Below are 25,484 nucleotides of genomic sequence, written 5' to 3' on the forward strand. Positions count from 1 at the left end.
TTTTTTGTTTTGGGGTTAAAATGAACAATATTGGAAATAAGTTTTGCATATAAAATAGATCTGAAGTTAAAGAAGGACTTCTGAGTGTATGTTATAGTTTATTTAGAATTTTAATGAGTGATGCTTAAAAATCAAAGGTAAAATTGATTTTCTGTATATTTTCAAAGCAGGGATGAAAAGCTTCATTGTATCTTGTTCGTATGTGTTCACTCTATTTTGAATTCCCAAATATTATATATTCTGTTCTGAATCCACTCACTGCTCAAGCTGAATTATGTCACTAGCTATTCAGGGTAGGATATACAAAGTTGGTAGGATATACAAAGTTGGTAGAACTGTTAAAATGTTAGAATAAATTCTTGCCTGTATAGGCTATAATTTAGGTTCAGTTATTTTCTAGATTGCCTTTTTCGATTCAGTTATTTTCTTGATGCTTTTTCATGGCTGATACATTATATTGCTTACACTTTTTTAAGTTTAATATTGGAAAGAAGTATTCAAACCTAGGAGTTTAGTGTGCTGCTTTAAATATGTGATTTCTCTTTGAAGTTCTATCAGTAGAGTTTGCATTTTAACTTTAAGGCTGTATTAGCCACTTTTCTGTTGCTGTGATAAATACGATGGCTGGAAAAAAAAAAAAAAAACAACAAAACACACACACACACAGTCCTAAATACCAAAACACTCTGATCAAGGCAACTAGCAGAAGGGAGAGCTTGTTTCGGCGTACAGTTCCAGAGGGAGAGCCTGTGACAGTGAGGGGAGCGTGGGAGCAGGTTCTTGGAGCAGGAAAGCTGAGAGATCATAACTTGAAGAAGAGAGAGGAAACCGGAAGTAGGGTGAGGCTATATGCTCCAAAGCCTGCTCCCAGTGACAGTAGTGTCATGTAATAAATAACATGTTGGCAAAAAATGAACTACAGATGTGACAAATGCCACCCACTGATTCTTAGCCATCTTGATTTGTGTAAGTACACTCTGACGTCCACAGAGTGGTGAAATGGCTGGTTGCTTCATTTCTGAGACCTGTTGTTACATGGTATCTGACTGTTTGGTTTCTCTGCACTGAGTTCTCATTTTTATGCAATGGAAATAATAGTCCTGTATAGCTGCCCACATAAAAGTCTAGCAACAGTTCTGGCGCACACTAATGGTTCAGTGAGTTACCTGTTACCTACTATTAGTACAAGAAAAAAGTAGTGCAGGATTAGAGCTGATGCTGGTATTATTTATTCTCTTATTATTTTTAACTACCAATTAAAAATATTGGGTCTACACACCTTTAATTCTAGCACTCAAGAAACTGACATAGGTGGATCTTTGTGAACTAGAGGCCAGCCGGGTCTACAGAGCGAGTTTTAGGTTTACATTGTGAGACTCTGTTTTAAAAAAACAAAACAAAACAAAACAAGCCATAGTTTAGTTGTTGGCTTCTTAGTAACAAATGTAATGCCTTACTACAAGAAACCTTGATAAATGATAGTCATAACAGTTTTTATCAATATTTATACTGGATAAATTATGATAATGTAAAACACTCGAGACTCTTAATACTAATAGCACTGTAATGAGAACAATGTGATTTTGGGTTTATAGTGCCAAATTTCATATCAGAAATACTGAGACTTTTTTTTTTTTTTTTTGCATGTGGCCTTTACCATGTTGTATGGAAATTGCTTTGTGAGTTACACCATTTGTGATGTGATTTTAGAAATTTAGTTGATTATATGAGTTCCATACATTAAAAGAAATGAAATACTCTTTGTTTTAAGGAAATTAACAGTGGAGGAAAATTGCCGATTAGAGAAAGAGGAAAAACTTTCCAAAGTGGATGAGAGGATCAGCTATGCAAACAAGGAGCTGGAGACCTACAGGTATGAAGTTCTTTTTCTTGTTGGGATGCTTAGCAGCAGGAAGCAGTAAGAAAATGGCTTTGTTTGTTTGTTTGCTTTGAGACAAGGTTTCTCTGTATCCCTGGCCGACCTGGAACTCAGTCTGTAGACCAGAATTGCCTTGAACTCAGAGATTCGCCTGTCTCTGTCTGCTGAGTGCTGGGACTAAAGGTGTGTGTGCCCTGCCATCACCACTCAGTAAATTGGCTTATTTTTGTTTCATTACTTTGCATTTGAATTTCTTGGTATTTTGCAGATATTCAGGAAATTTAAAAAAGAAAAGGTTTTCTTTTTGGGGACTTGGATATATAAATATAGACATATTTTATGTCAATATCAAGAAGTTTGTAAATAGTTCTGGATGCTGTGTGTATTGGCACTGGGAGGTAGAAGAGAATGATCATAAGATCAGGGCCAACCTTGGCTAAGTAGTGAGTTATATTTTTACCTCTCAAGAGTTCCTCTCCTGAACTGGGCATTGGTGGCAGAGGCAGGTGGATCTCTATGGGTTCAAGGCCAGCCTGGTGTACAGAGTGAGTTATAGGACTGCCAGGGCTACATAGAGAAACCCTGTCTTGAAAAAAAACAAAAAGACAAAACAACTAAAAAAAGAGTTCCTCTTCTGGGACTCTGTTAAGATTATAGGATCTGAGTTAATCTTTCAGAGTCCTGAAAATGAAAACCCAAGGATCAGGCATGATGGCATGTGCCTGTGACTTCTGCACTTGGGATGGAGGGATAGGAAGATTATAACTGAGGCCAGGCTGGGTGAGACCTTCTGTACTATATCAATCTTTGTGACATTGTGTTAGCCACACCCAAGCAGTAGTGCTTACAAGGTTTAATTGAGGTTAGAAGTAGGGGAGGAGAAGGTGATCTTTAAAAATCTGTCACCATCTCTCAAAAGATGAGTCTTGTGGTTATAATTAAATAAGGTAGAAAAACACTCCCGTTTGTATTCTTGTAGTCATGTGCTTTCACTCCTTATTATATTTTGCCACAGTGGAGTAACTACTTGTTCCCTATAGACGGCGTGCCAAGGATCTCGAAGAAGAGCTGGAGAGAACAATTCGCTCTTATCAAGGGCAGGTATGTGTGTCACGTGACTGCTGTGTGCACAGTTAGCACATTCTGACTCAATAGAACTGATGCAGGACTGTAGTTTCCATCCCTCCTGAGGTGTTTGTGAAACTGAAAGATATCCAGGGGGCCAAAGATGCTGAAATAAAAAACTTCTGAAACTTTCCTTTCTTTGGGAATGAGAATCATGCACCCCAGTCAGTGTCTGTCACCATTGCAGTCCCGTGTTGGGCTTGTTATCTGTTCCTTGGAAGCTTGTAGTTGATGATCACACGTGGTTTGTTGTCATTAAAAACACATTCAAGGTTTTGTTTAAAAGTTCAGGAGAGTAAATCATCTGTATACGTGAAATTATGTTTTCAAAGTTTTTATAGTGCTTCAGAGATGCCTAGGCAGTGGGAGTTTATGGTTTGGGTCTTAAATTTTAGTGGTGGGAATGAATGTTTTTATTTAAGAATAATTTTAATAACTACTTTTTAGGTTATTACTCATGAAAAAAAGGCACATGATAACTGGGTAAGTTTTAACGTTTTTGTATATATACTATTCATTTTAGATTAGGTAAAAATATAGACAGTATTTAAAAATAATCACTTTCTATGAATTTTATTAATTTTACCAGTCTTGAAATTATGTTACAAGTCAGACCATAGAAGGCACTGAGAAGTAATCATCTTTTATTTTGTGCTTTATTTGTACTTTTCTCTCTGAATGTAATTAGTTTTAAAATCACAAAGTCTTGACAAGGAATTTTGGGGGTTGGAGAGACAGCTCAGTAGTTCATCTCAGCACTTGCTGCTCTTCCAGAGGACCTGAGCTGTGTTTGGTTCTGAGCAAGTCAGATGGCTCACAGTTGCCTGTGATTCTAGTTCCAGGTGAATTGACACCCTCTTCTGTCCTCTTAGGACACCTCCACTCACACACATAGCATGTGCACATGTTCATATACATGTGTCAAACAGCCAGCACCTTATAAGTCCAGGTATATCAGAGTCAGGAACACTCATGCACATGAAACTAAATACAATTTTAAAACAGTTAAGTGAATCGTTACATTTTACTAGCTCACATTATTGGTACAGCATTCCTTTTTGTTCATAATTGATTTTATGATTACATATTGGAAAATAATTACACCCCTGCTCTTTTTTTGGAGCAGGGGTTTGAGGCAAGGTTTGTCTGTGTATCCTTGGCTGTCCTGGAATTAGCTCTGTAGACCAGGCTGTCCACAGAGATGTGCCTGCCTCTGCCCGCTGTGTACTGAGGTTAAAGGCCTGCATCATCACTGCCTAGCCAAAAAACCTTTTATGATAGTATTAAAATATATTAAGCTATGTTTTCTGTGAATGTTTAGTTTATTCATTGGCTAAGTCAATTTCATCAAAGTTTTTGAAAGTAGAGTTCCTTTACTTGTAGAGTATTAGTCTTTGCTACCTATGTATGCTAAGCTTATATTTTGCATTTGAGCTATTTAATGTTTTCTATATTCTTCATCTGATCTGTAGAGTCAACAGAATGGCTGGGAAGCATGTAGAATAACATATGTTTAGCCTTTGTTAATGATTATTTGGGAATATTGCATGTTCTTGGTATTTATTATAACTAAGCCGGGTATGGTGCTGTACAGTACCAACAAATACACACAAAAACATGCCCTTGTGTGCATACACTTATGTGCATACAAATAATAACTGCTTAAACTATATATGTACATTCTCTTATACTTAATAGATGTGCAATATGTATTGATTACATTTAGTTATTAAAAGATGACCTGTATTGGCATTCTGTGAAACTGTTTTAGACCTTTGAGGTTTCCCAGAATTATGGACATAATGACCATCCATTTCCATTGACTTTGCCCTAAGCTACTCTGCTAGCATGCCTCTTATGATTGGATATTTTCATCATCAAATAATTTTAGGCCCCGATTTTGCATTTAAATAGCAACATTCATTAACAAGTACCAATTAAACTCCAGCTATATTTATGCATTTGTCTGGCATGAAACTCATTCCCTTTTTGAATAATTCCCTACATTTAAAATGCTTTATGTTGACTACAATAACTGCAGATTCTCACCTGTTTTTTGTTGTGATATTATATGTCATCATGCTCTTGGCATTTAAGTTTGTATAGATATAGCTTCAAAATGTATTATTTTCTTCAAGCTGGCAGCTCGTACTTTGGAAAGAAACCTCAATGAATTAAGGAGAGAAAATGCTGTCAATAGACAAAAGTAAGTATTCATGTGGATACTTTACTTGAAATAGTTCTTCATTATGTAATGCTTGTATAAAGATAAATTAAAAAAAAAGTTAAAAACAAAACTTTTGTAGTAAATCCACATATGTTATGAAATATCCAGTTTTACTAGCTGTGAAGTTTTAATTTGTTTGAAATACTTTTCCTTGGGTAGTACGAGGCATTTTAAGCTTTTACAAGTCACACTGTAAAATGTGTTCCTTAAAAACATTACACCAGGATGAGTGGAGAAAAAACAAGAGTGGGCAAAAGAGAGGATGTCTTTCTGACACAGTGATGCTTAGAGTATCAGGGTTCTTCATTTCTAAGTAGATAAAGCTGTTTTATTTCAAGTCTTAAGAACTAGGAACTAGATAACACTTGTTTAAAAATGTAACATTTAAAGACACAGAGTTTAGAAACGTAATAGTCATATCATTTAATGGGACTTCAAGTTTTACAAGGGCAAGTGTGGGTAACTCAGCAGTTTTGCACTGTTGCCCTGGCCTTTTCATTTCAGAGTCAGTTAAGGTTCCTGCCTCAGTTCCCTTAGTTATAAAATGACACATTTTGGCTAGTTTATCTAGGATGTTCTACTTCAGAAATGTATACTCTGCGAGATAGCACCCAACAATACCCCCAAGAAAGTGGGGAACTGTAGAAAGGCATCTGGGTGGACTAGTGGTTAGCCTTTTTCTTTTAGCAGTTGAGCTTGGAACTGCTTTGGAAGTGGCCTTTGCCTAAATTGTGGTGTTTCTTTCTGATGAGTAATGTGGAGATGTTTGTTCTTTGTTTGCAGATTAACTGAAGCAGAATTTAAATTTGAACTCTCAGAAAAAGATCCTTATTCACCTGATGTTCCAAATACAGCATTTGGCAGAGGTAAGTTTTTTTTTTTCCTTTTTTTTAACCTCTTGTTTAAAATACATATTGTGTAAATACATATATATATATATATATTATATTATATATATTTATACATATATTATATATATCTTATATATAATATATATATATATATTTTTACTTTAGTGTAAGTTAACATTTTCACCCAACAGCTAATCATTTTCAGAGTGATTTTAGTTGAAGTAGAATTAAGTCCTATAGTTATGAAGATAATCTTCATGGGTAGAATATACCTTTAACAACCTCTGGAAGTCAGCAAATCACTTTCGAGAGTCAACTTTCACTACAATGTAAATATGTCTTACATTTTAAAATATCAGATTATTGAAGACTTCAAGATGTAACAATGCTTGAAGTGGGCCTCTATGAAGGGTCAACAGTGCTTTGATCTCTGTAGACTATTTGGTGGGATGGTATACATCCTGTAAGATTTAATGTGTTTCAAATGGGAATTCCCTGGTGTTTAAGTTTTTTTTTTGTTGCTGATGTTTTACCTTTGGAAGCATAATCACAGTTGGGGATGATGAATTTGTATAATGTTAGGGCTCTTAGATATCTGGATTACAGAGAAATTTATTAGATGCATGATAATATTTGAGTCTTTAACTTGTAAAATGCAAAAGTAATTTCTGATTCTTCAGAGTATTTTATACATTTGTTTATTTTTAAAAATCTGACTGGGCAGTGGTGGCATATGCCTTTAGTCCCAGCACTTGGGAGGCAGAGACAGGCAGATCTCTGATTTCAAGGCTAGCCTGGTCTACAGAGTAATTTCTAGGAAAGCCAGGGCTACATAGAAACTCTTTCAAAAAACTAAAAAGCAAAGCAAAACAAAACAAAACCCCCAAAACTGTGTTACTAGACCATTTCATGGATGACCATGACCTATCTGGCTCTGACTTAAATCAAGCACTTCCAAGTTATAAATCTTCCCAGCTGAAATATTGGGAAGTATACTGTCACAAAGTTCCCAAAATATCTGTGTATGGTGGCAGACACCTTTAATCATACTTGAGTCAGGCACAGGCTAATCTTTGTGAGTTTAAGGCTAATCAGGTGTACATATTCAGTTCCAGGCCAGCTGGTGCTACATAATGAAACCATTTCAACAAACAAAATAAAACAGCAGCACAAAAATGAACAAATAAAATAAGTAAACCCACTTCATGCTTCCTAAATCCTTCGGCGACTTCTAAATACCCCAGCATCCTTTGTTTAACTTGTGTGGTTACTTACAGTAACTAATGGTTTGGTTTTGTTTGTGGTTCTGTTATTTGTTGGTTGGTTTTTTTATGTACAACATATCTTAAGAGTTGTGTTTATTTACCCAGGTAAAATTTCTCTAGAGCTTGTGGCCTGCCCTCAACATTGCACAGATAAAAATAAGCAACATTCAACACAGACCTTACAACATTCACTTTTTAAGAATCAGAATTGTCTTAGGGCTGAAGAGGTGTCTCAGCTGTTAAGAGCACATATTGCTCTTGCAGAGGACCTGAGTTCAGTTCCTAGCGCACATATTGAGTAGCTCATGGTCCCTGAAAACTTCAGCTCTAGAGGATCCACTGCCTCTGGCCTCATAGGCCACTGTTACTTGCATGTACATGTCCCACACATAGACAGACACACACACACTTGCCAAATTAAAAATAAAACCTTACAAAAACATCAGAACTCTACATAGGTATAAAGCTGAGGGAATTCAAGTTGTGAATATTTATATATACAACCTTATGCTTTTATTTGAGTAAATGTCTAATTTGTTGAAAAGCTTTAAAACCATGCTCGGTTGAAATCTGTGTAGTGTTCAGGGCGCAGATTAGACGTAAGCTGACAGTAGGATGACCCAGTGACAGTTGTTGAATGAGATTCTGACTTTATGGTACAGCTAACTGGATCTGTATTTACATCTGCTGTTTTAATTATTCCAGAGCACTCCCCATATGGTCCCTCCCCACTGGGCCGACCTTCATCTGAAACGAGAGCTTTTCTCTCTCCTCCAACTTTGTTGGAGGGTCCACTCAGACTCTCCCCTTTGCTTCCAGGGGGAGGAGGAAGAGGTACATTGTTTAAACATTTTTATTACTCTAAATTTCTTCCTTACTGTATCTTTTCATTTCATTTCATTTCATTTCAACTTTAAAATAATCTGTGAAGAGACATTTGGAAAGTACAGGCACTCCTTGCATATATCATAGATTTACTTATTTTTTTTTTTTTTAAACTGGGTAAAGAATCTTAGGTCAGATATGGTGGCACATTCCTTTAATTCCAGCAGTTGGGATGTAGAAGCAGGAGGATGTCTGAGTTTGAAGCCAGCCTGGGCTACAGCGTGAGTTCCAGGCCATTCAGAGAGCTGCATAGTATGATTCTGCCTCAAAAACAAACAGACAGCAGCCCTCCATAGCACCTTGTTCTGATAATGTGTTTTTCTTGCATACAGTTTAAGGCAGGTGACTATCCCAACTATGGAAATTCAGAAATCCAGAGTGCTTTCAATGGCAGACTCTTTGGGTGTAGCACTCAAAAAGTTGTGACTTTTGAGTTTGTGATGCTCAATCCTTTAGGTCTATAAACACACACACACACACACACACACAGTCTTAAATGTAACAAGATGTAACAAGAGGTTTTTCTTCCCATCACACACACACACACACACACACACACACACACACACACACTCTTAAATGTAACAAGATGTAACAAGAGGTTCTTCGTCCCATCTGGTCCTGCTACTCTTTAGCCCCAAATGAATACACAGATGCTATATTAGTTACACAACTGTTGGCCGGTGGCTTGAGCTTTTTATTGGCTAGCTAGCTCTCTCTTAATTATTAACCCATTTCTATTACTCTATGTAAGCCTGGTCTTGTCTTACTGGAGAATGCCCAGTCTTGTTACTCCTTTCGTGGACCGAAACCCCTCTGCCTATGTTTCCTAGCATTCTTCTCATCTCTTAGAGCCTTGACTGTACTTCCTTCCTGGCCAATAAGCCAATCAGGGTTTTATTTATTAACCAATAAAAGAAAAATATATACATAAGGACTTCCCCCATCACCTAAAATTGCAAACACTTACGGTGCCATGCATTTCCAGTAAGGAATACTCAACCTACACTGGATAATGGAGAGTCAGTGTGTATCTTTCAAAATTATATTACACTACATAAAACCTTTTAAAGAATATGTAAGATAGAGCAGTATAACCAGCATAAAATGTGCTTGATGAAACAGCATCAGAATGTAGTGTTTTATATGTATACATTTAATTCAGTAACTTTTTTTTTAATAGTAAACCAGAATGTGAAAGCCCCTGTCACCACTTTTAATCCTGAAGGAAGTCAGAAGTGCTCTTGTAGGCAGAGTTTGAGTGGGGCCTTTTCGTGAGTACTCTTACCGACCCATTGAGAGACTAAGCCAGGGTTGTGTGCATTGCTCCCATGCCACCTTGCTTTTTCTGTATTCCCATAGCTATGTCAAGTACAGCCACTGCCAATAAATGTCTCTGTAAGTGATTTAACAAACTAAATGTGAGGCAGGAACAAGCAAGAATAAGAAAACAGCAGGCTAAACCAAACATGCTAACACCACACTAAGTGTGCTCATTTCCAGAGTCTTAGGCAAACTGTCCTTCTGTAAAACCCAGGGTTATTGTCAATATTTCAGAATCCTTTGTGAGAATGTCAGGTTCCCAGGTATCCAGTCTTAGGTGCTGTAGGAGAAGGAGCCGCTCTGCCTGTTTCCTCTTTGGTTTCTTCTTGGTCCTCAGTTTGCTCCATCCGGAACTGTTTTCCCACCTCTTTGCAGCCCTGGCCCACCTTGGGAAGAGCTTTGCCTGTGCTGGTTTTGAATTGGAAGCTTCAAGGGAAAATGCCTATGCCAGACATGAAGTCCTAGCGGGTTATATTGAACCAGAAAGGGTTAAGTTTTGAAATTTACATGTCTGAGCCTTGGGCTCAGTGCTATCACTCAGTCTCCTTGGTACACTTGGACTTAGAGTAAGTAATGTGTGTCATGTCACATTACATACCAATATAAATGCAATTAAAGCCACCACATAAAGTATTTGCCATTGCACTTTGTGATTTCTGATACTTTCTGTACAGTTTTATCACATTTCATTAGGAGAAGAATGTTCATTAAAACAAAGTTAATTTTGCATAACACACAAGGATAGCAGCTATCCATATATGAACACAGTACCCTAGATATAGGGTTTAATTGGCTAAACTAACTCACTGCAAGTTGAATTGCATAAGTCAAGGATTGCTTGTAGTCAAATGAATGTTTGAAATTATAAAAATTACCTTTCCTTTCTCCTCTCCTGTTTAAGTACTTTACTCTTCTGTTTAATTGCTTTTTGAGTGACACACTTTTTAAGTGTGTTTAGATTATTTGTAAGGTTGTTTCCTGTGAAAAAGCTACAGAAATTCTTGGTAAGTTACCAACAGGCCTGAAACCTCGATGTGGAGCAAGTTTCCCATGATCAGTGAAAAGACAGGCGCCTCCCTCTCCTTCCTCTCACTATCTTGAAATTTAAAGCTTGAATAAGATTGTATATAAGGAAAGCAATTTATTTTAGAGAGTGAATTGTAAATACTTGCTCTTAAAACCTTTTAAGCTTTTGTATTTTCAGGTTTGCAATATCCTCCTGAATTTACGTGGCCTGTGGCTTTGGTCCTGGTAGCACATGATGAGGAGAGTCTTTGGACCTCTCATAAGGCTTGTGTGCTTCACTTGAGATACGCTGAGCCTAGTGGACTCCTGAGTCTTCTCCCTTTCCAGCCTTGTTGTCATAAACTAATTAGGAGGAAAGATGTGGGATTTATCAGAATATATCATCATTTTTAGATAGAATTAGAGATTCTTACTATAACTTCTGATGCAAGTTTTGGTCTCTTAATGTATGGCTTAGTATAGTGTGTTTCCAAAGAAGTTGTGTGAAACTACTAGGTTAGTAGCAGAGTTGCCGATAAAGGAATGTGGCCTCTATGATGATTGATAGAAATCATGGCTAAGCAACAAAAAACATTATCTTATGCTTATTTTATACTTTTATTAGAAGTTTTACAATTTACTTTTTATACCTCATTTTTCAGACTTAGTAGTTATTATTTAAGCATGGTTATAATGACAAAATGATGATGGTGGTAACTCAAAGAATTTTATGGGCAAGTGTTGTTGTTGGCTATTTATTTACTTACTTATTTTGTGCCATGGGTTGACCCCAGAAGCCTTTGTTAGCTAAGCAAAACTCTAATCTCTGAGCTATCCTTCCAAGCCTGTAGCAAGTATTTGTTTATACACATTGGAAACTTATTTTCCCATCTCTTAGAAATGGTTTTAGTAGAATTGTAATCTAAATATATTCTAGGGAAGATTTGTGTGACTCTGTATTCACTTTGGAAAAAGCATCTTGATTTTATTTGACAGTATGTCTTTCCTGACACTTTTTGAGATTATATCGATTTGAGTTTTCTTTAATTAGGCTCACGAGGCCCTCAGAATCCTCTGGACCATCAGATGAACACTGAAAGAGGAGACCCAAGCTATAACAGATTATCTGATGCTCCCAGAGCACCTTCTGATAGGTCCCTGTCACCTCCATGGGAACAAGACCAAAGGATGATGGCGCCTCCACCTGGTGTGTGAAAACAACAGTCACTATTCATATTTGCAAGACATCTTGTATTTGGGACACAGTGATGGAAGGAAAGAGGACCATATATGTCTCTACTGTAAAACTTGTGAATCATTTTAGAAATAAGAATATTTAAAAGGAGTATCAAGAGTTGACTGTTCACATTACAGGAAGTTTTCCCAGTTGTTACTATTGCTTATAGAAATAATATATGCTTATTTTTGAAAATCTGAATCATGTAGAGATGTAGAGCTACAAAAGTATTTTCATTGTTGTCTTAGCAAATATTTCTTGCCAAGAATTGAGTTCTCATACCTTTCTTGAGACTACCAGGTCATCCTCTGTGGGGTGACCAATGTTCTGGCTGCCAAGTATCTCCTACTTGGGAGTGAGAGAAATGTACAGGTGAAGGACCTGCCTTTTGCTTTCTAAGTTTCCTTGATGCTGGCCTGTAGAGAGTTGTCTGAGTTAAGTGTCTGTTGCTGTGAAGAGACACTATGAGCATAACATCTCTTAGAAAGGAAAACATTTAATTGGGGCTGGCTATAGTGTCAGAGGTGTGGTTAGTTCATTGTCATCACAGCAGGAAGCATGATGGCTTGCAGGTAGACAGGGTGTTGGAGGAAGTGAGAGTTATATATTTTGATCTGCAGACAGCAGAAGGAGACTGTATGTCACACAGAGTATCTTGAGCACATATATATGAGACCTCAAAGCTCACTTCCACGGTGACACACTCCTCCAACAAGGCCACACCTATTCCAATAAGGCTGTACTTCCTAATCGTGCCTCTCTTTATGGACCAAGAACTCAAACACATGAGTATATGGCGCCATTCCTATTCAAACCACCACAAGAGGGATGCAGCTGTGGATGCCAAGAGCATTCCTGGAGCTTTAGGTTTTCAGACTAGAGCAGGGAACAGCAAGTTGTACACTCAAAAGGCTGCTTTTGGGACCCTAATAAGGATTATTATTGTATTCATGTCAAGTTGTTCCCTGTCCCAACAAAGGGAGAGGAACATGTCAGTGTCATTTGGATCTGGAAATGGTCTGTAAATAAAATGAGAACTCATGAAGTTTTCCTCGTTTATTTTTCTGTTTAGATGGGCTAGTATCCTCCACATTGGAATCCGGGAAGAATGCCACCAAACATGACCCTGGAGTAAGTACTGGAAATTGAATTCATGGATCCACAGCTAGTTTCTTGGTTTTATTAGAATAAGGCTAGAGCTCTTCTACTTTGTGATATCAAGATATTAATAAAATATACTTCTACTTAGTGTTAACACATTCATTGTTAGCTTGTAACCTTCTGTGAAATTGTACAGATCACAAGCCAGGTTTTGATGGTGCTTGTAATCCTAGCATTTTGGCAGGCTGAGGCAGGAGGATGCTAAATTCAAAGCCAGTGTGGGCTATATAAGCAGATTGTCTCTCAAAAAACCACATAGGCTGGAGAAACGTCTTACAGGTTAAGAACCCTGGCTACTCTCCTAGAGGACCTAGGCTTGATTCCCAGGCTTACAGCCCTTCTTAACTCTAGTTTCAAGGGATCTGAAGCCCTAGTCTGTCCTTCCAGAACACCAAATATATAAGGTATGGAGACATACATGCAGGCAAAACACCCATTTTTGTGAAGAAAAAAAAAATAATTAAAACAAACGAGAAAGATACCTGTTGGGTGTTGGTAACACACACCTTTAATCCCAGCACTCAGGAGGCAGAGGCAGGAGGATCTTTGTGAGTTCGAGGCCAGCCTGGTCTACTGAGCTAGTTCCAGTAACAGACTCCAAAGCAATACAGAGAAACCCTTTCTCAAAAAACAAAACAAAACACCCCCCAAAAAACCTGATACTGCCTAAATAAGTATAACTTTTAGATGAACTTCAAAGCTTCTTTACCTGCTCTACAGATTTTTTTTTCCTTGAAATCTTATTTGAATCTTAAAATGTATTTTAGTTTTCAAATATAGCTTTGATTTTGGTCCTTTTGAAAATATCAGTATCTTAAACATTTGCCTTTTGTGTGTTTGATAAAAGTGTCTTTTTTTTCCCCCCCTTTTTCCCTGGAGATAGGGTTTCCCAGTAGCAATGGAGCCAGTCCTGGAACTCACTCTGTTGACCAGGTTGACCTCAAATTGACAGAGGTTCACTTCCCTCTGCCTCCTGAGTGCTGGGACTAAATAAAGGCTTGTGCCCCCACCTCCTGGTGTATAGCTCTTTTACAGTGTCTGTTTTGATCTGCTTGAACTGTACTTGTGCTTGAGTGTGAGCTAGGTAGACTGTTAACTACCATGCTTAAGGATTTCTGCTGAGTTAGTAAAACTACTTAGGATAGTGAATCACTGGCTCTACACCGTGTGGAAAACTGAGCCTATTCCCAGGCTTTCTGCAATGTCATGGACTGTTTTCTTCGATGCCTGACACTCCCAGGAAAGGACCTGTGAATCAGGCGGCTTCACTGAATGCTGATTGTCACTCTGTTACAGAATGCAACTGTGCCCAACTCTGGCCCTGCTGAATCCAAAGCAGTTGTGTATGACTTGAATCCTCCACGAGTTCCAGCGGTTAGAGGCCCTCGAGGTCCTGTGTTTCCAGGGGATCCAAGGATGGAGATAATGAGAAGGGTCCCCCCATTTCCCCCACCTCCTCCAGGAAACATCTATGGGGATCCTCGACAATATGTCCCACCAAGGGACTTTGCAGGCCCACCGTTTCCTCCAATGCCAGGTAGGTTTTTTTTAAAGGTTCATGTATGTGTTAACATTTATCTGTGCTTTCTTTCAAGTTTGGTTCTTCTTACTGTGATAAACACTGGCCAGAACCAACTTGAGGAGGAAAGGCTTTTTATATGGCTCACAGGTTACAGTCCAGCAACAGAGGAGGGCAAGGCTTCACCTTGATCCACCTTAGGGAATTTGAATTTTAACTGTAGTGTTATAGGTCAGAAGATGAGTCAATTTACAAGCATGTTCTCCCCTCACTCCCAAGCCAGAGTTTCTTTACATAAAGCTTTGGAGCCTGTCCTGGAACTCACTCTGTAGACCAGGCTAGCCTTGAACTCACAGAGATCCACCTTTCTCTGCTTGCCAAGGGCTAGGATTAAAGGCTTGTGCCACCAATGCCCAGCTGCAAGCAGTTTTAAGATTATCTATTCATTTGATAGTAATATATTTGATAGAAATTGTTTAAAGTAATTACTTATAGTTTGGTCTGAAAATTACTGACTAAAGTGTTTTAAAGTATTTCTCCTAAGTAGTAGTTCCCACATGATCATATTTAGTTATTTGTTGAATTCATTTGAAATTCCTTCATACCCTTACATTTTAAAATAAAAGTAAGTTACTGCTTTTACAGCACACTTTCCCCTTTGGAATCACAAGTTTCTACATAGTGAATTATGTTTTCAAGTACTAGACAAGAACGCCAGCTCAGTTGTCCTACATGTCTGCTGTCTGTTCTCACCTCTACTCTTAAACTTCTAGGTGAATGAAATGAGTTTTGTTTTAAGGTGGTCCTTGGCATTAAAGGAAATGTTTCTAGTAGGATATCACGTCAGTATCACTGAATGTAAAGTTTGAAAGTTTTACTATTTTGAAAAACCATTTTACAGTAAGTCTCGAGTGTATTGAGATCTGCTTAGTTGCCAAGATAGGACAAACACACCTGAAAGTGTTCGTGATGTTCTTATTAATCCTATGTAGCTAAAGTCCCTTTTTCAATGTCAAGATTTGAGAGATCAAGTATTGTGGTGTGAGTGTTTGGATATGAGAATAGGGGCTGGAGCTAGTGATTTAACTTCGACTGTCCTTTACCCATCTCTTGGAACAGGGAGAAATGTGTACGAACCAAGGGGCTTTCCACCTTACCTTCCTCCAAGAGCCGGGTTCTTCCCCCCACCCCCACAACCTGAAAGTAGAAATGAGCTCCCTCCAGACTTGATTTTGCCTTCCAAACAACCTGCACCAGAACCTCCAGAAACACAGGAGACCTGACAGTTTCCTCGGCAGTCATTTCTTCTCATTTTCAGTTTAAGTAACTGCTGTTACTTATGTGATTATATTGTTGCTCAAATTGAAGCTTAATGGAATTATAATTCTCAGGATAGTATTTTGTAAAAAAAGATGATTTAAATATGAATCTCATGAGTAAATTATTCCCATTTTATTTTATTCTGCATAGTATGTTTTACTTTGATTGTATCATCCATAATTATGGTAGTTTTATACATGTAATCTTATAGCTGGGGATACCTTAAACTTAAAAGGCTGTGTCTTTATACCAGGAATGTGTTCACCATGGTTGTAGACAAATGTAAAGTTAACTGTATGTTTAATCAAATAAATTTTAATTGAATTAAAATCTTATTTGTCTTTGATAATGATGAAATCAGCCAGTTTCCCATAAACATGGTTCCATAAATAGGTCTTCTTACCTGTACTGATAATTCAGTGATTCAAAAGGGAAGTTTCTGGGGCTGGTTAAGACTGGCTGCTGCTCCAGACCAGAGGACTTGGGCTTGGTTCTCAGCATCCACATGGCAGTTCCAACTCTAGGGAATCCAATGGCCTCTCCTGCCTCCAAGTGCACCAGGTATGCATGCAGTGCTTACACACACATGTAGTAAACAGACATGCATGTGGTATACCAGGCCTGCATATAGTGCACCATGTATTCATGTAGTGCAAAAGGCTTGCATGTAGTGCACAAGCATGTGTGTAGTACATAGGGATGAGCATATAGTGCATAGACATAACATTTGCACACATAAATTATATAAAATAAGGAAAAGCATTTGTGGTTTTTCTGATTTGATTATCTTATAAAATATGTACCCTACTTCTTGCAGTTAGGTATGAATGACCCAAAATAAAATAATAAACTTTAAAAATTTAAATAATGGATTATACTTTAAAGAAAGTCAGAATATTGTCTAATGATGAAATTCAGATTTTTTTTTGTTCACTGACTAGTTTTCTTTCAACAGTTCAAAAACAATGTGTGTGTGTGTGTGTATGAGAGAGATTAGAAAGAGAGAGAGCACCCAAGCAAGAGAGAGCACCCAAGCAGGCATGGGTGTGCCCATTTTCATGCAGGATGAATGGTGATTAGTTGACAGCTGGAAGATTATCTTTCTACTGTAGGTTCTGGAGACAGCTCAGGTTTTCAGGCTGACACAGTGAGTACTTTCTCCTATATTCTGCTGGTCCTACTGACTGGCTTTCTTACATAATTTCTCTTTCTCTCATTTTAACATTTACCTATTTATTGATTTGTTTCTTTGAGACAGGGTTTGTGTGTGTAGCCCTGGTTGTCCTGGAACTTGCTGTGTTGACCAGGATGGCCTTGATTTTGGAGAAATTCCTGTTTCTGCCCATGGAGTGCTGGAATTGAGAGCATGCACCACCACACCTGTCATTTTATTCTTAACATGTAAGTTGTTGATTGTTTTCTGTGGGCTGCAGTGAGAAAGTTGTCACAGTGTCACTGCCATGAGGCCCCTCTTTCTGAGATAGGGAGTTCAAGTGTCTTCAGACTGGTGTTCCTGTTCTTGGTCTTGCATACTGATAGGGATGGAGAGAGTGAGACCTAACTAATGAATTTCTTGTTGGTATGTTCAGCCAGTGGTTTTCACCTGTTCAGTTGTGTTTTCCTTTGGTGTCAAGGGACAGCATAAGTACTCATTCTCTAGCACAGTAGTGTGATTGTGACTGGAATGGTTCCTAAGTGTCATTGGGTCCAGACAGAAAGAAAAGCTTTGCACTGTCTCCTTGTTCTGATTCTAGATTTTTACATGTATTTCTACTTTTCATTCCCATTTTATTACTCAATTCAGCAAATTTATTCATGTAGGTATTGTTTTCCTGAAGAAAACTTATGACTGGTGTTTATTTACAATCAGGTTTTATATTGAAACCTTTGTAATCTTGACATTATTAAATCTCTGTTTAAACCTATTTTTGTTCTTTCTCTCCTGGACCAGTATCTTACTTTCTGTTAGCTATTTTTATTTCCAATATGCTGTTAATTTTATTATGCATATAAACATATGCACAATTGTTCCGTATCTGACCTAAAGTTTGCAACTCAAGAAACTAAATCTATGATTTAAGTGCTAATTCAGGCCTGTAGTAATCACATACTAAATTTCAGTCTCCTGTCCTGTGAATCCTAGTTACCCAGTTTCTTACTTAGTCATAGTTTGTTCTTAGCATCAAGACAAGAGCCTGAAACAATAACATTTAATTTCCCTTATACTCAGGCTAATTGAAGTGATGATGGGATGGGTGAAAGTTCAAGAAATTGAATTGGGCATTTCTTTTGACCAATATGAGTGTGTAATTATAGGTTATATGGGTAACCTGTTTCATCATTAAAACCAAAACAGAAAAGCAGTATATATATATATAATCCTTAGAAATGGTTGAAACAATGGGAAGCTTCTGTTAGGAAGTGATGTTTACATCTCTTCAGAGGATGTTGCTTTTTGTCCTTCCACTGTCTTTTTGAATATAGATTCATGTATTGAGATAATATATTTATATAGATCCATGAACATATTTTTAAAATAAAATTTTTCATTTCATAGAAACCCCAGTTTCCCCTCACTCTCCTTCCGCACAATGATGCACTTCCACCAACAAGGCTACCCCTCCTAAGAGTGCCACTCCCTTTGGGAGCAGTTTTCTTTCAAACCACCACAGTTGGCCTCTTGTGCAAATTGTGAGCCACCTTTACCCCACCTCTTTTTTCAAGCAGGACTACTTGCAAGTTGATGGTTTTGTTGATGAGTTGGTCTCTCAGCCCCTCCACTGGAAGCCTCACCTGGTTCTAGAATATGGCAGGTTCAGATTCTGGATTTCCTATTACTAGTCTTAATTAGGGGTTACACTTGTAGATTCCTGGGAGTTTCTATTGCACTAGGTTTCTAGCTCATCCCTGACATGCCCACCACAATCTACTCATCTCTCCTAGTACTTTCTCCCCCTACCTTCCACCCTCACCTTATCCTTAAGTGCTTCCATCCCCATCGGCCCCCAGTCCACTCATTAAATCTCCTCTATTTCCCCTTCCTAGAGAGATTCATGTAAACACCCCTCCCACCTCAAACTCTGCTTGTTACTTACACTCTCTGTGAATGTAGCATGATTATCCTTTCTTTATATCTGATACCCACTTATAAGTAGGTATATTCCATGTTTGTTTTCTGGGTCTGTGTTACCTCACTCCAGATGATTTTTTTTCTAATTCCATCTGTTTACCTGCAATTTCATGATTTTTTTTTTTTTTTTTGTTTTGTTCTTTTTTTAAGCAGCCGAGTGACACTCCATTGTGTAAATGCACCACATTTCTTTATCCATTCTTTGGATGAGGAACATCTAGATTGTTTCCAGTCTCTATTACTAATGAAGCTGCTAGAACATAGTTGGGCAAGTGTCCTGTTGTAGGATGGTGTCTTAAGGTTTTTATTGCTGTGAAGAGACACCATGACCACAGCAACTCTTATAAAGGAAACATTTAATTGGAGTGGCTCACTTACAATTTTAGAGGTTTAGTCCATGATCATCATGGCTTGAGCATGGTGGCATACGGGCAGATGTGCTGGATGAACAGCTGAGAGTCCTACATCTTGTAGGCAACAGGAAGTCTACTGAAATTCTGGGTGGAAACCTCAAAGCCTGCCCCCAGTGTCACACTGTCTCCAACAAGGCCAAACCCATTCCAACTCCAACAAAGCCACACCTCCTAACAGTGCCACTCCCTGTGAAATTATGGAGGCCAGTTAAATTCAAACTCCCACATCTCAAAGTCCCCATAGTCCATCACAGTGTTTCAACATGGTTTTAAAGTCCAGAGTTGCTTCTGAGATTCATGCAATCTCTTAATGTAATCACCTGTAAAAATCAAACTCAAAGGGCAGATCACATGCTCCCAACACATAATGGCACAGGATGTACATTACCATTCCAAAACATAGGGAAGAGAGCATAGTGAGGAAATACTTGACCAAAGCAGGACCAAAAGCCAGCTGGGCAAACTTCAAACTGTACATCTGTGTGTTTGATGTCAGATTACTCTACAGATCTCCAACTCTGTCCAGCTTTGTTGACTTCAAGGCACTTCTCTCTTGGGTGGTTGCACTCTGTTAGCAGCTCTCCTTGGCAGGTATCCCAGGTGTCTATCATCTTATTTCTGTGTATCACATGCATGCCTGATTACAGAGAGGGCCAGAACAGGGCATCAGAGCCCCTGGAAGTGGAGTTAGAGATGGTTGAGCTGCCCTCTGTGTGGTTGCTGGGATTAAGAGGGTCCACTATTGGGATCCAAGTCCAGTTCTTATCTAAGAGAAGGAAACTGACCTGACAAAGGGGCCTGTGCTGAGGCAGGTGGAGACAGAATCAGAAGTTGAGCCTTTTAGTTCAGTATTTCACTCTTCACTCTTCCTCTTTACTCTTTTGCAGATACACGGGTACTCTTTATGTATACACATACATAGATGCTGAGTCACTCAAAGTTATCAGATCTGTCTAGGAAATAAAGAATTAAAGGGCACTAGACGACTCCAAGAGGAATCAGTGCCTGAGAAGTCAGCATCTAGAACAATAAAGGAAGGAAAGGTAGAAAAAAAGACAGAAGCTATTTTCTTTCCTTTTGAATGATAGCCGTTGTTAATCTTAAGGACCAAGAACAGAGACCATATTAAATAGCAAGTATTTAACGTTGGTAATAATGTCTGCATCTAATAAAAAAATAAGCACGTTTAAATCACCAATAATAATGTATACTAAATGCATACTACATTGGGATTTTGTTAACCAATCTAGTGCCTTTTTTGCTTTTTTAAAAATAACTTTCTTTTTTTTTGAGGTAGGGTCTGAAGCAGCCAAAGCTGGCTTCAAACTCGTTATGCACCAGCATATGACTGCAGTGGTTTGAATAAGAATGGCCCATTGGCTTATGTTTAAATATTTGGTGGCCAGTTGATGAACTCTTTGGGAAGGATTAGGCCTGTCACTGAGGGCGGGTGTAATGGTTTGAATGAGAATGTTTCCCATGGCTCCTCATATATTTCAATGCTTAGTCACCAGTTAGTAGATTGACTGTGAAGATTTGTAGGTGTGTCCTTGTTGGAGGTGGTTTGCCCCTGGGGATGGTCTTTGAGGTGTCAAAAGCCCATGCTAGGCCAAGTCTATTCCTCCATCTCCTTACCCCAGCCTATTGCCTGAGGATCAGGATGTAAAACTCTTCACATGTTGATAACTGTCTAAGTCACTGAGACTGTAAGCAAGCCCCCAGTTAAACATTTCCTTTTATAGGAGATGCCTTGGTCATGGTGTCTCTTCACAGCAACAGAACAGTAACTAAGATGACTGTGAGATTTCAAAAGACCTGTGCCATGCCCAGCTCTTCCTACCTCCTACTTGTGGATTAAGATGGGAATTCTCAGATTTTTCTGATGTCATGCTTGTCTTCCACCATCTTGGACTTTAACCTGAAACTGTAAGCACTTCCATTTATAAGATGCCTTGCTAATGGTGTTTCGCCACAGCAACAGAAAAGTAACTGAGACATTGACCTTGAACTTACGATCTTCCTGTCTCCACCTCTAGGAGCTGGGATTATAGGAGTGTGTCATCATGCTTGACTTAGTCTGTTTTTAAACTTGCCTTTTCTCAAAGTGAAAAAAAACTTAAACTTTCTAAACTATGCAGCCTAAGATTTTTATTTAAACATCGACAGTCTGTGTTTCATATATAATAAAATATATTACAATGATCACTTTTTAATGCTTTATTCATTGATTAAAAGAATATACATTTAACATAAACCATACAACATCAGTCATCAGGTCAAACATTCAGCTGGTTTCCTTACAGTTTCTGTCAGGAGTTATTTTATCTGATCACATATACAAGATAAAATCTCACCACATCTGGCATTTACACACACTGTGCCAGTGGATTCACACTACTGATGTACATATAAAATCCGCATGGTATGTGCTCACTGGACAAAACAGTGCACACCTGTCAAAAGGTCATTTAATATAAGATGGTAAAACCATTTGTAAAACATATAAACTTTTTCCATAAATAGAATCATATCTGGACATCTGTTGCATAAATTGTGTTTCCAAAGCTTACAATAGAGCAGCCAGGTCTCAGCACTGCTGGGCACCCACGTTGGCTACTTACTTTATTATTGCAGACTGTCCGTAACGTTAAATGCACAACATTCGTACCACTTAAAACTTAGGTCAGGTGGAAGTCTCACAGAGACCACGTCTGTACCGCGGTTGCCCTGAAACAGTTAAACTGGCTTTTAAAGCCGCTCAGATATAACAAGGTTTTAAAACATACTTCATGGAATGCTCATGTGTCATAGCAGCTCATACCTGTGATGGAACAAGCTTTTGTTTTTCCTTTCTTTCCTTTACATTCACTCTTCACAGTGAAACAGGTGCATTTTTTCTTTTTTTTGTTTTTCTTTTTTTTTTCTAAGAGTTCTGAGGTTGCTGACTGAGCCACAGCACAGCTGTGTACCACAGGTCGAAATTCGACCTTAAATATTACAATCTAGCAGTATCTAGCTGGCCAAAGCAGCCAGCCCCTGCCAGCATGTGGGCACTTCTTCATGTAAATCTATTCTTTGGCAGCTGACACGCGCGCTGACAGAGAGAATCCAGTGACTTGTTAGGGATTTCACGACTAATGTTGGTTTGCAAGCCTGTGTGTCTACAGTTCTGTGCTTTGACTTAGCCTCAGAGTTTTCCCTGGAGTATGGTTCCTTTCTTCCTGTACTGTTTTGACATCTGGGCTAAAGAAGCTAACTTCAATGTAAGAGATGAAAAAAACTTAAGTCAGATACAGTCTAAAAAATCCAGCAATTTGAGTGTTCAGTTTATGTAAATGCATTTAAAAAGGGATTAAGCAATGTCTAACTTATACTCTATGAAATTCAGAATGGTAATTGGCAATATCAATTATTATATAGGTAATAAAAGTTAAACTCAGCTTTCTGTTAAAGATAACTCATTTGGGATACTATTTCCCCTCAAACCCAAATCAATGAGATGCTATCAGAATACATAGATGCAGTGCATTGCATACAAATCCACCAGGCTATGGATATTCATATATATATATATATATGTATAAAAATATTTGGCTCCTGAGCTCTGGATTCTGACAAAGAAAGAATAAAAATGTCAAAAAGACAGAGTAACTCAGTGAAAAACAAAAGTTAGTCAGCAACCTCAGATAATCACTGGCTGTTTGCCCTTAAGGTTTGGTAACAATCTCATTAACCGTGAAAGCCCTATACATTGTCACTTTGAACTTCTAAAACCAATACCTGACTACGTTCTTTGATCAAGAAGTAGAATATACATATATAATTCTATAAAGCTAATACTGATTAAACACAGCACAAAAGGATTAGTTTACACTACTGAAAAAAAAAAAAAAAACATAATGGGACCCTACTTGCATATCTGGCCACAGGAATTATACATTTTAAAAAAGCTAAATGTCTTCGCTGAAGCTTTGCATCTCTCTGTAAAAATGACGATTTGGTTCAGTGAAGACACTGAGTGATTCAATGTCCAAGACTGCGTGCCAAGGCTGACCAAGGCCCAGGGATACCTGCTCAATAAGGTTATGCACTGGATCCACATCCTGGTCGGCTAGTTCACCTTGGTCAAAATCAATGCTTTCTTCGGTGACTTCAAGCACTTTTAGATCAGAGCCACGAAGACGAGCAATGGCAATGAGGTTGTGTGCCCACACGGTGTAACCTTAAAGACAAGCAGAAGGCAAGTCTGTCATTCTCTTCTGTTTTACTCTGTCTTTGGTAAGTTTAATCTGTTCCTCATAAGTGCTTCACATTTGCATTTCACCATGTCCGTCCTTTCCCCTTCAAACTGAGATAGAGACATGACTACTTAGGTGTTTCATACTGTCTTTAAGAATGCCACAGAGTGGCAAGCTGTTATGTGGTGTCTAATCTTATTCTGGTATTTCATTCAGCAAAATAGAAGACATTTAAAGTATAGAAATGCATTTTTAACTTTGGATAATGATTTATCATAAGGAACATATTTTATTTCCCACATAAGTCCCTATTAAAAATATATAGAACTGGGCAGTGGTGGTGCACATCTTTAATCCCAGCACTCAGGAGGCAGAGGCAGGCAGATCTGAGTTTGAGGTTAGCCTGATCTACAGAGTGAGTTCCAGGATAGTCATGGCTACACAGAGAAACCTTGTCTAGAAAACCAAAACCAAACCAACCAATATATAGTAAACTGGAATTTTTCATTATAACAATCTTTCCTATGGTATCTCATAGTCCAAAGTCATGACACCCGAAACTTTGAAAGCAACTGTTCACTATCAGAAGTCATAGAAACATAGGACTATATGTCACCTTCAGAACAGAGGTCACCTCTGGGAAAAGATAAGGAGCTTCTATCTAACACCCTGAAAGAAGAAAAAGCTTTAAAAGGATTGGCTTGTTAACTTTTAAATAACCTGATATTTGGTGATCCCTGTTTTATTTACACAATGTTCATGCATGTATATATATGTGTGTGTGTGGGCACACGTATGTGTGCGCCTGTGGAGGTCTAAAGATGACACTGGGTGTCTTACCTGTTTGCTGTCTGATTTATTTCTAGAGAGAGGATCTTGAACCAGACCTTGAATGCTTAGTCTAGCTAGTCAGCTTGACCCAGGCAGGGATTCTATTCTCTCTGCCTGAGTAGAGGACTTGAGATGACTGTCAAGCTGCCTCGCTGTTAGGTGTGTTCTGGAGATTTGAACTCTGGTTCCGCACCGGCACAGAAAGTACTTTATTCACTAAGCCTCTCCCACAACAACCCCTTGTTACTTTAAATATGGATCTGTTTCTGGCTACTACCTGTATGGCCCAATTATAAAGTAAAACTGGAAAAGCACAATTGCAGGCTAAGAAAAATAGTTTCAAAAACAATGAAAGAGTTACTATAGAGAGCTTAAGACATTCTTTGTTTGCTTTATTATTTATTCATTTATTTATTTATTTTTGAAATAGGATTGTGCAGCATCCCTGGCTGTCCTAGAATTAGCTTTTATACCAGGCTGGCCTTGAACTTACAGAGATCTGCCTGCCTCTGCCTTTGAAGTGCTGGGATTTAAGGTGTCCCACCATACCCTGCTTATTATTTTTTAAACAAGGTCTCACTCTGTATCTCAGGCTGGCCTAGAACATGTAGCCCAGGCTGCTCTCTCAAACTCTTGACAATCCTCCTAACTCAGCCTCTTCAGAGCTGAGATTATAGATTTGTGACATCATGCTCAGGTAAGACATTTTCATAGGTATTTTTGTAAATGGTTTTGAAGTAAAATGTTCTTTTAGTTTATCTGAATAGCAACTCCATTCAAATGAGAATAGTATACATACTAAGATAAATGGCTAAGAAATAAACATGTACCTAATAGATTATTTAAACAATATAGTAAATACATCAATACTAGAAGCTAAAAGATGAGGTTGTAAATATCAAAGTCACATTTTCCCTTTTTCTGTTTCCCTCCTTCTAAACATTTCTGGATCTTTTGATTAGAGTAAATATACCCAATGTAGGTACTTACACATTGTTTTCTCAGCTAAATTAGTATCAATTCCCCATGGCAGGAAAAATCATTAGAGGGGCCCTGAGACAGAACACTCAGGGTT

At 38.2% G+C, this 25,484-nt stretch overlaps 2 protein-coding genes across 2 annotated transcripts in view; one reads left to right on the forward strand and one right to left on the reverse strand.

Moving 5' to 3' along the window:
- Mia2 (MIA SH3 domain ER export factor 2) overlaps positions 1–16,127 on the forward strand; it is a 69,713-nt gene extending 53,586 nt beyond the window's left edge. The window contains exons 20-29 of the mRNA XM_051195894.1: positions 1,772–1,873; positions 2,920–2,980; positions 3,452–3,487; positions 5,143–5,210; positions 6,015–6,097; positions 8,053–8,181; positions 11,612–11,767; positions 12,870–12,928; positions 14,255–14,495; positions 15,597–16,127. Coding sequence (XP_051051851.1) covers positions 1,772–1,873; positions 2,920–2,980; positions 3,452–3,487; positions 5,143–5,210; positions 6,015–6,097; positions 8,053–8,181; positions 11,612–11,767; positions 12,870–12,928; positions 14,255–14,495; positions 15,597–15,760 — 1,099 coding nt within the window. The 3' untranslated portion in view covers positions 15,761–16,127. The remainder of the gene's footprint in view (positions 1–1,771; positions 1,874–2,919; positions 2,981–3,451; positions 3,488–5,142; positions 5,211–6,014; positions 6,098–8,052; positions 8,182–11,611; positions 11,768–12,869; positions 12,929–14,254; positions 14,496–15,596) is intronic.
- Positions 16,128–21,542: 5,415 nt separating this feature from the next.
- Positions 21,543–25,484, reverse strand: part of Fbxo33 (F-box protein 33) — a 29,783-nt gene continuing 25,841 nt past the window's right edge. The window contains exon 4 of the mRNA XM_051195895.1: positions 21,543–23,562. Within this exon, the coding sequence (XP_051051852.1) occupies positions 23,291–23,562 (272 nt within the window). The 3' untranslated portion in view covers positions 21,543–23,290. The remainder of the gene's footprint in view (positions 23,563–25,484) is intronic.

Source organism: Phodopus roborovskii, unplaced genomic scaffold (assembly GCF_943737965.1).
Source record: "Phodopus roborovskii unplaced genomic scaffold, PHOROB, whole genome shotgun sequence".
Taxonomy (NCBI): domain Eukaryota; kingdom Metazoa; phylum Chordata; class Mammalia; order Rodentia; family Cricetidae; genus Phodopus; species Phodopus roborovskii.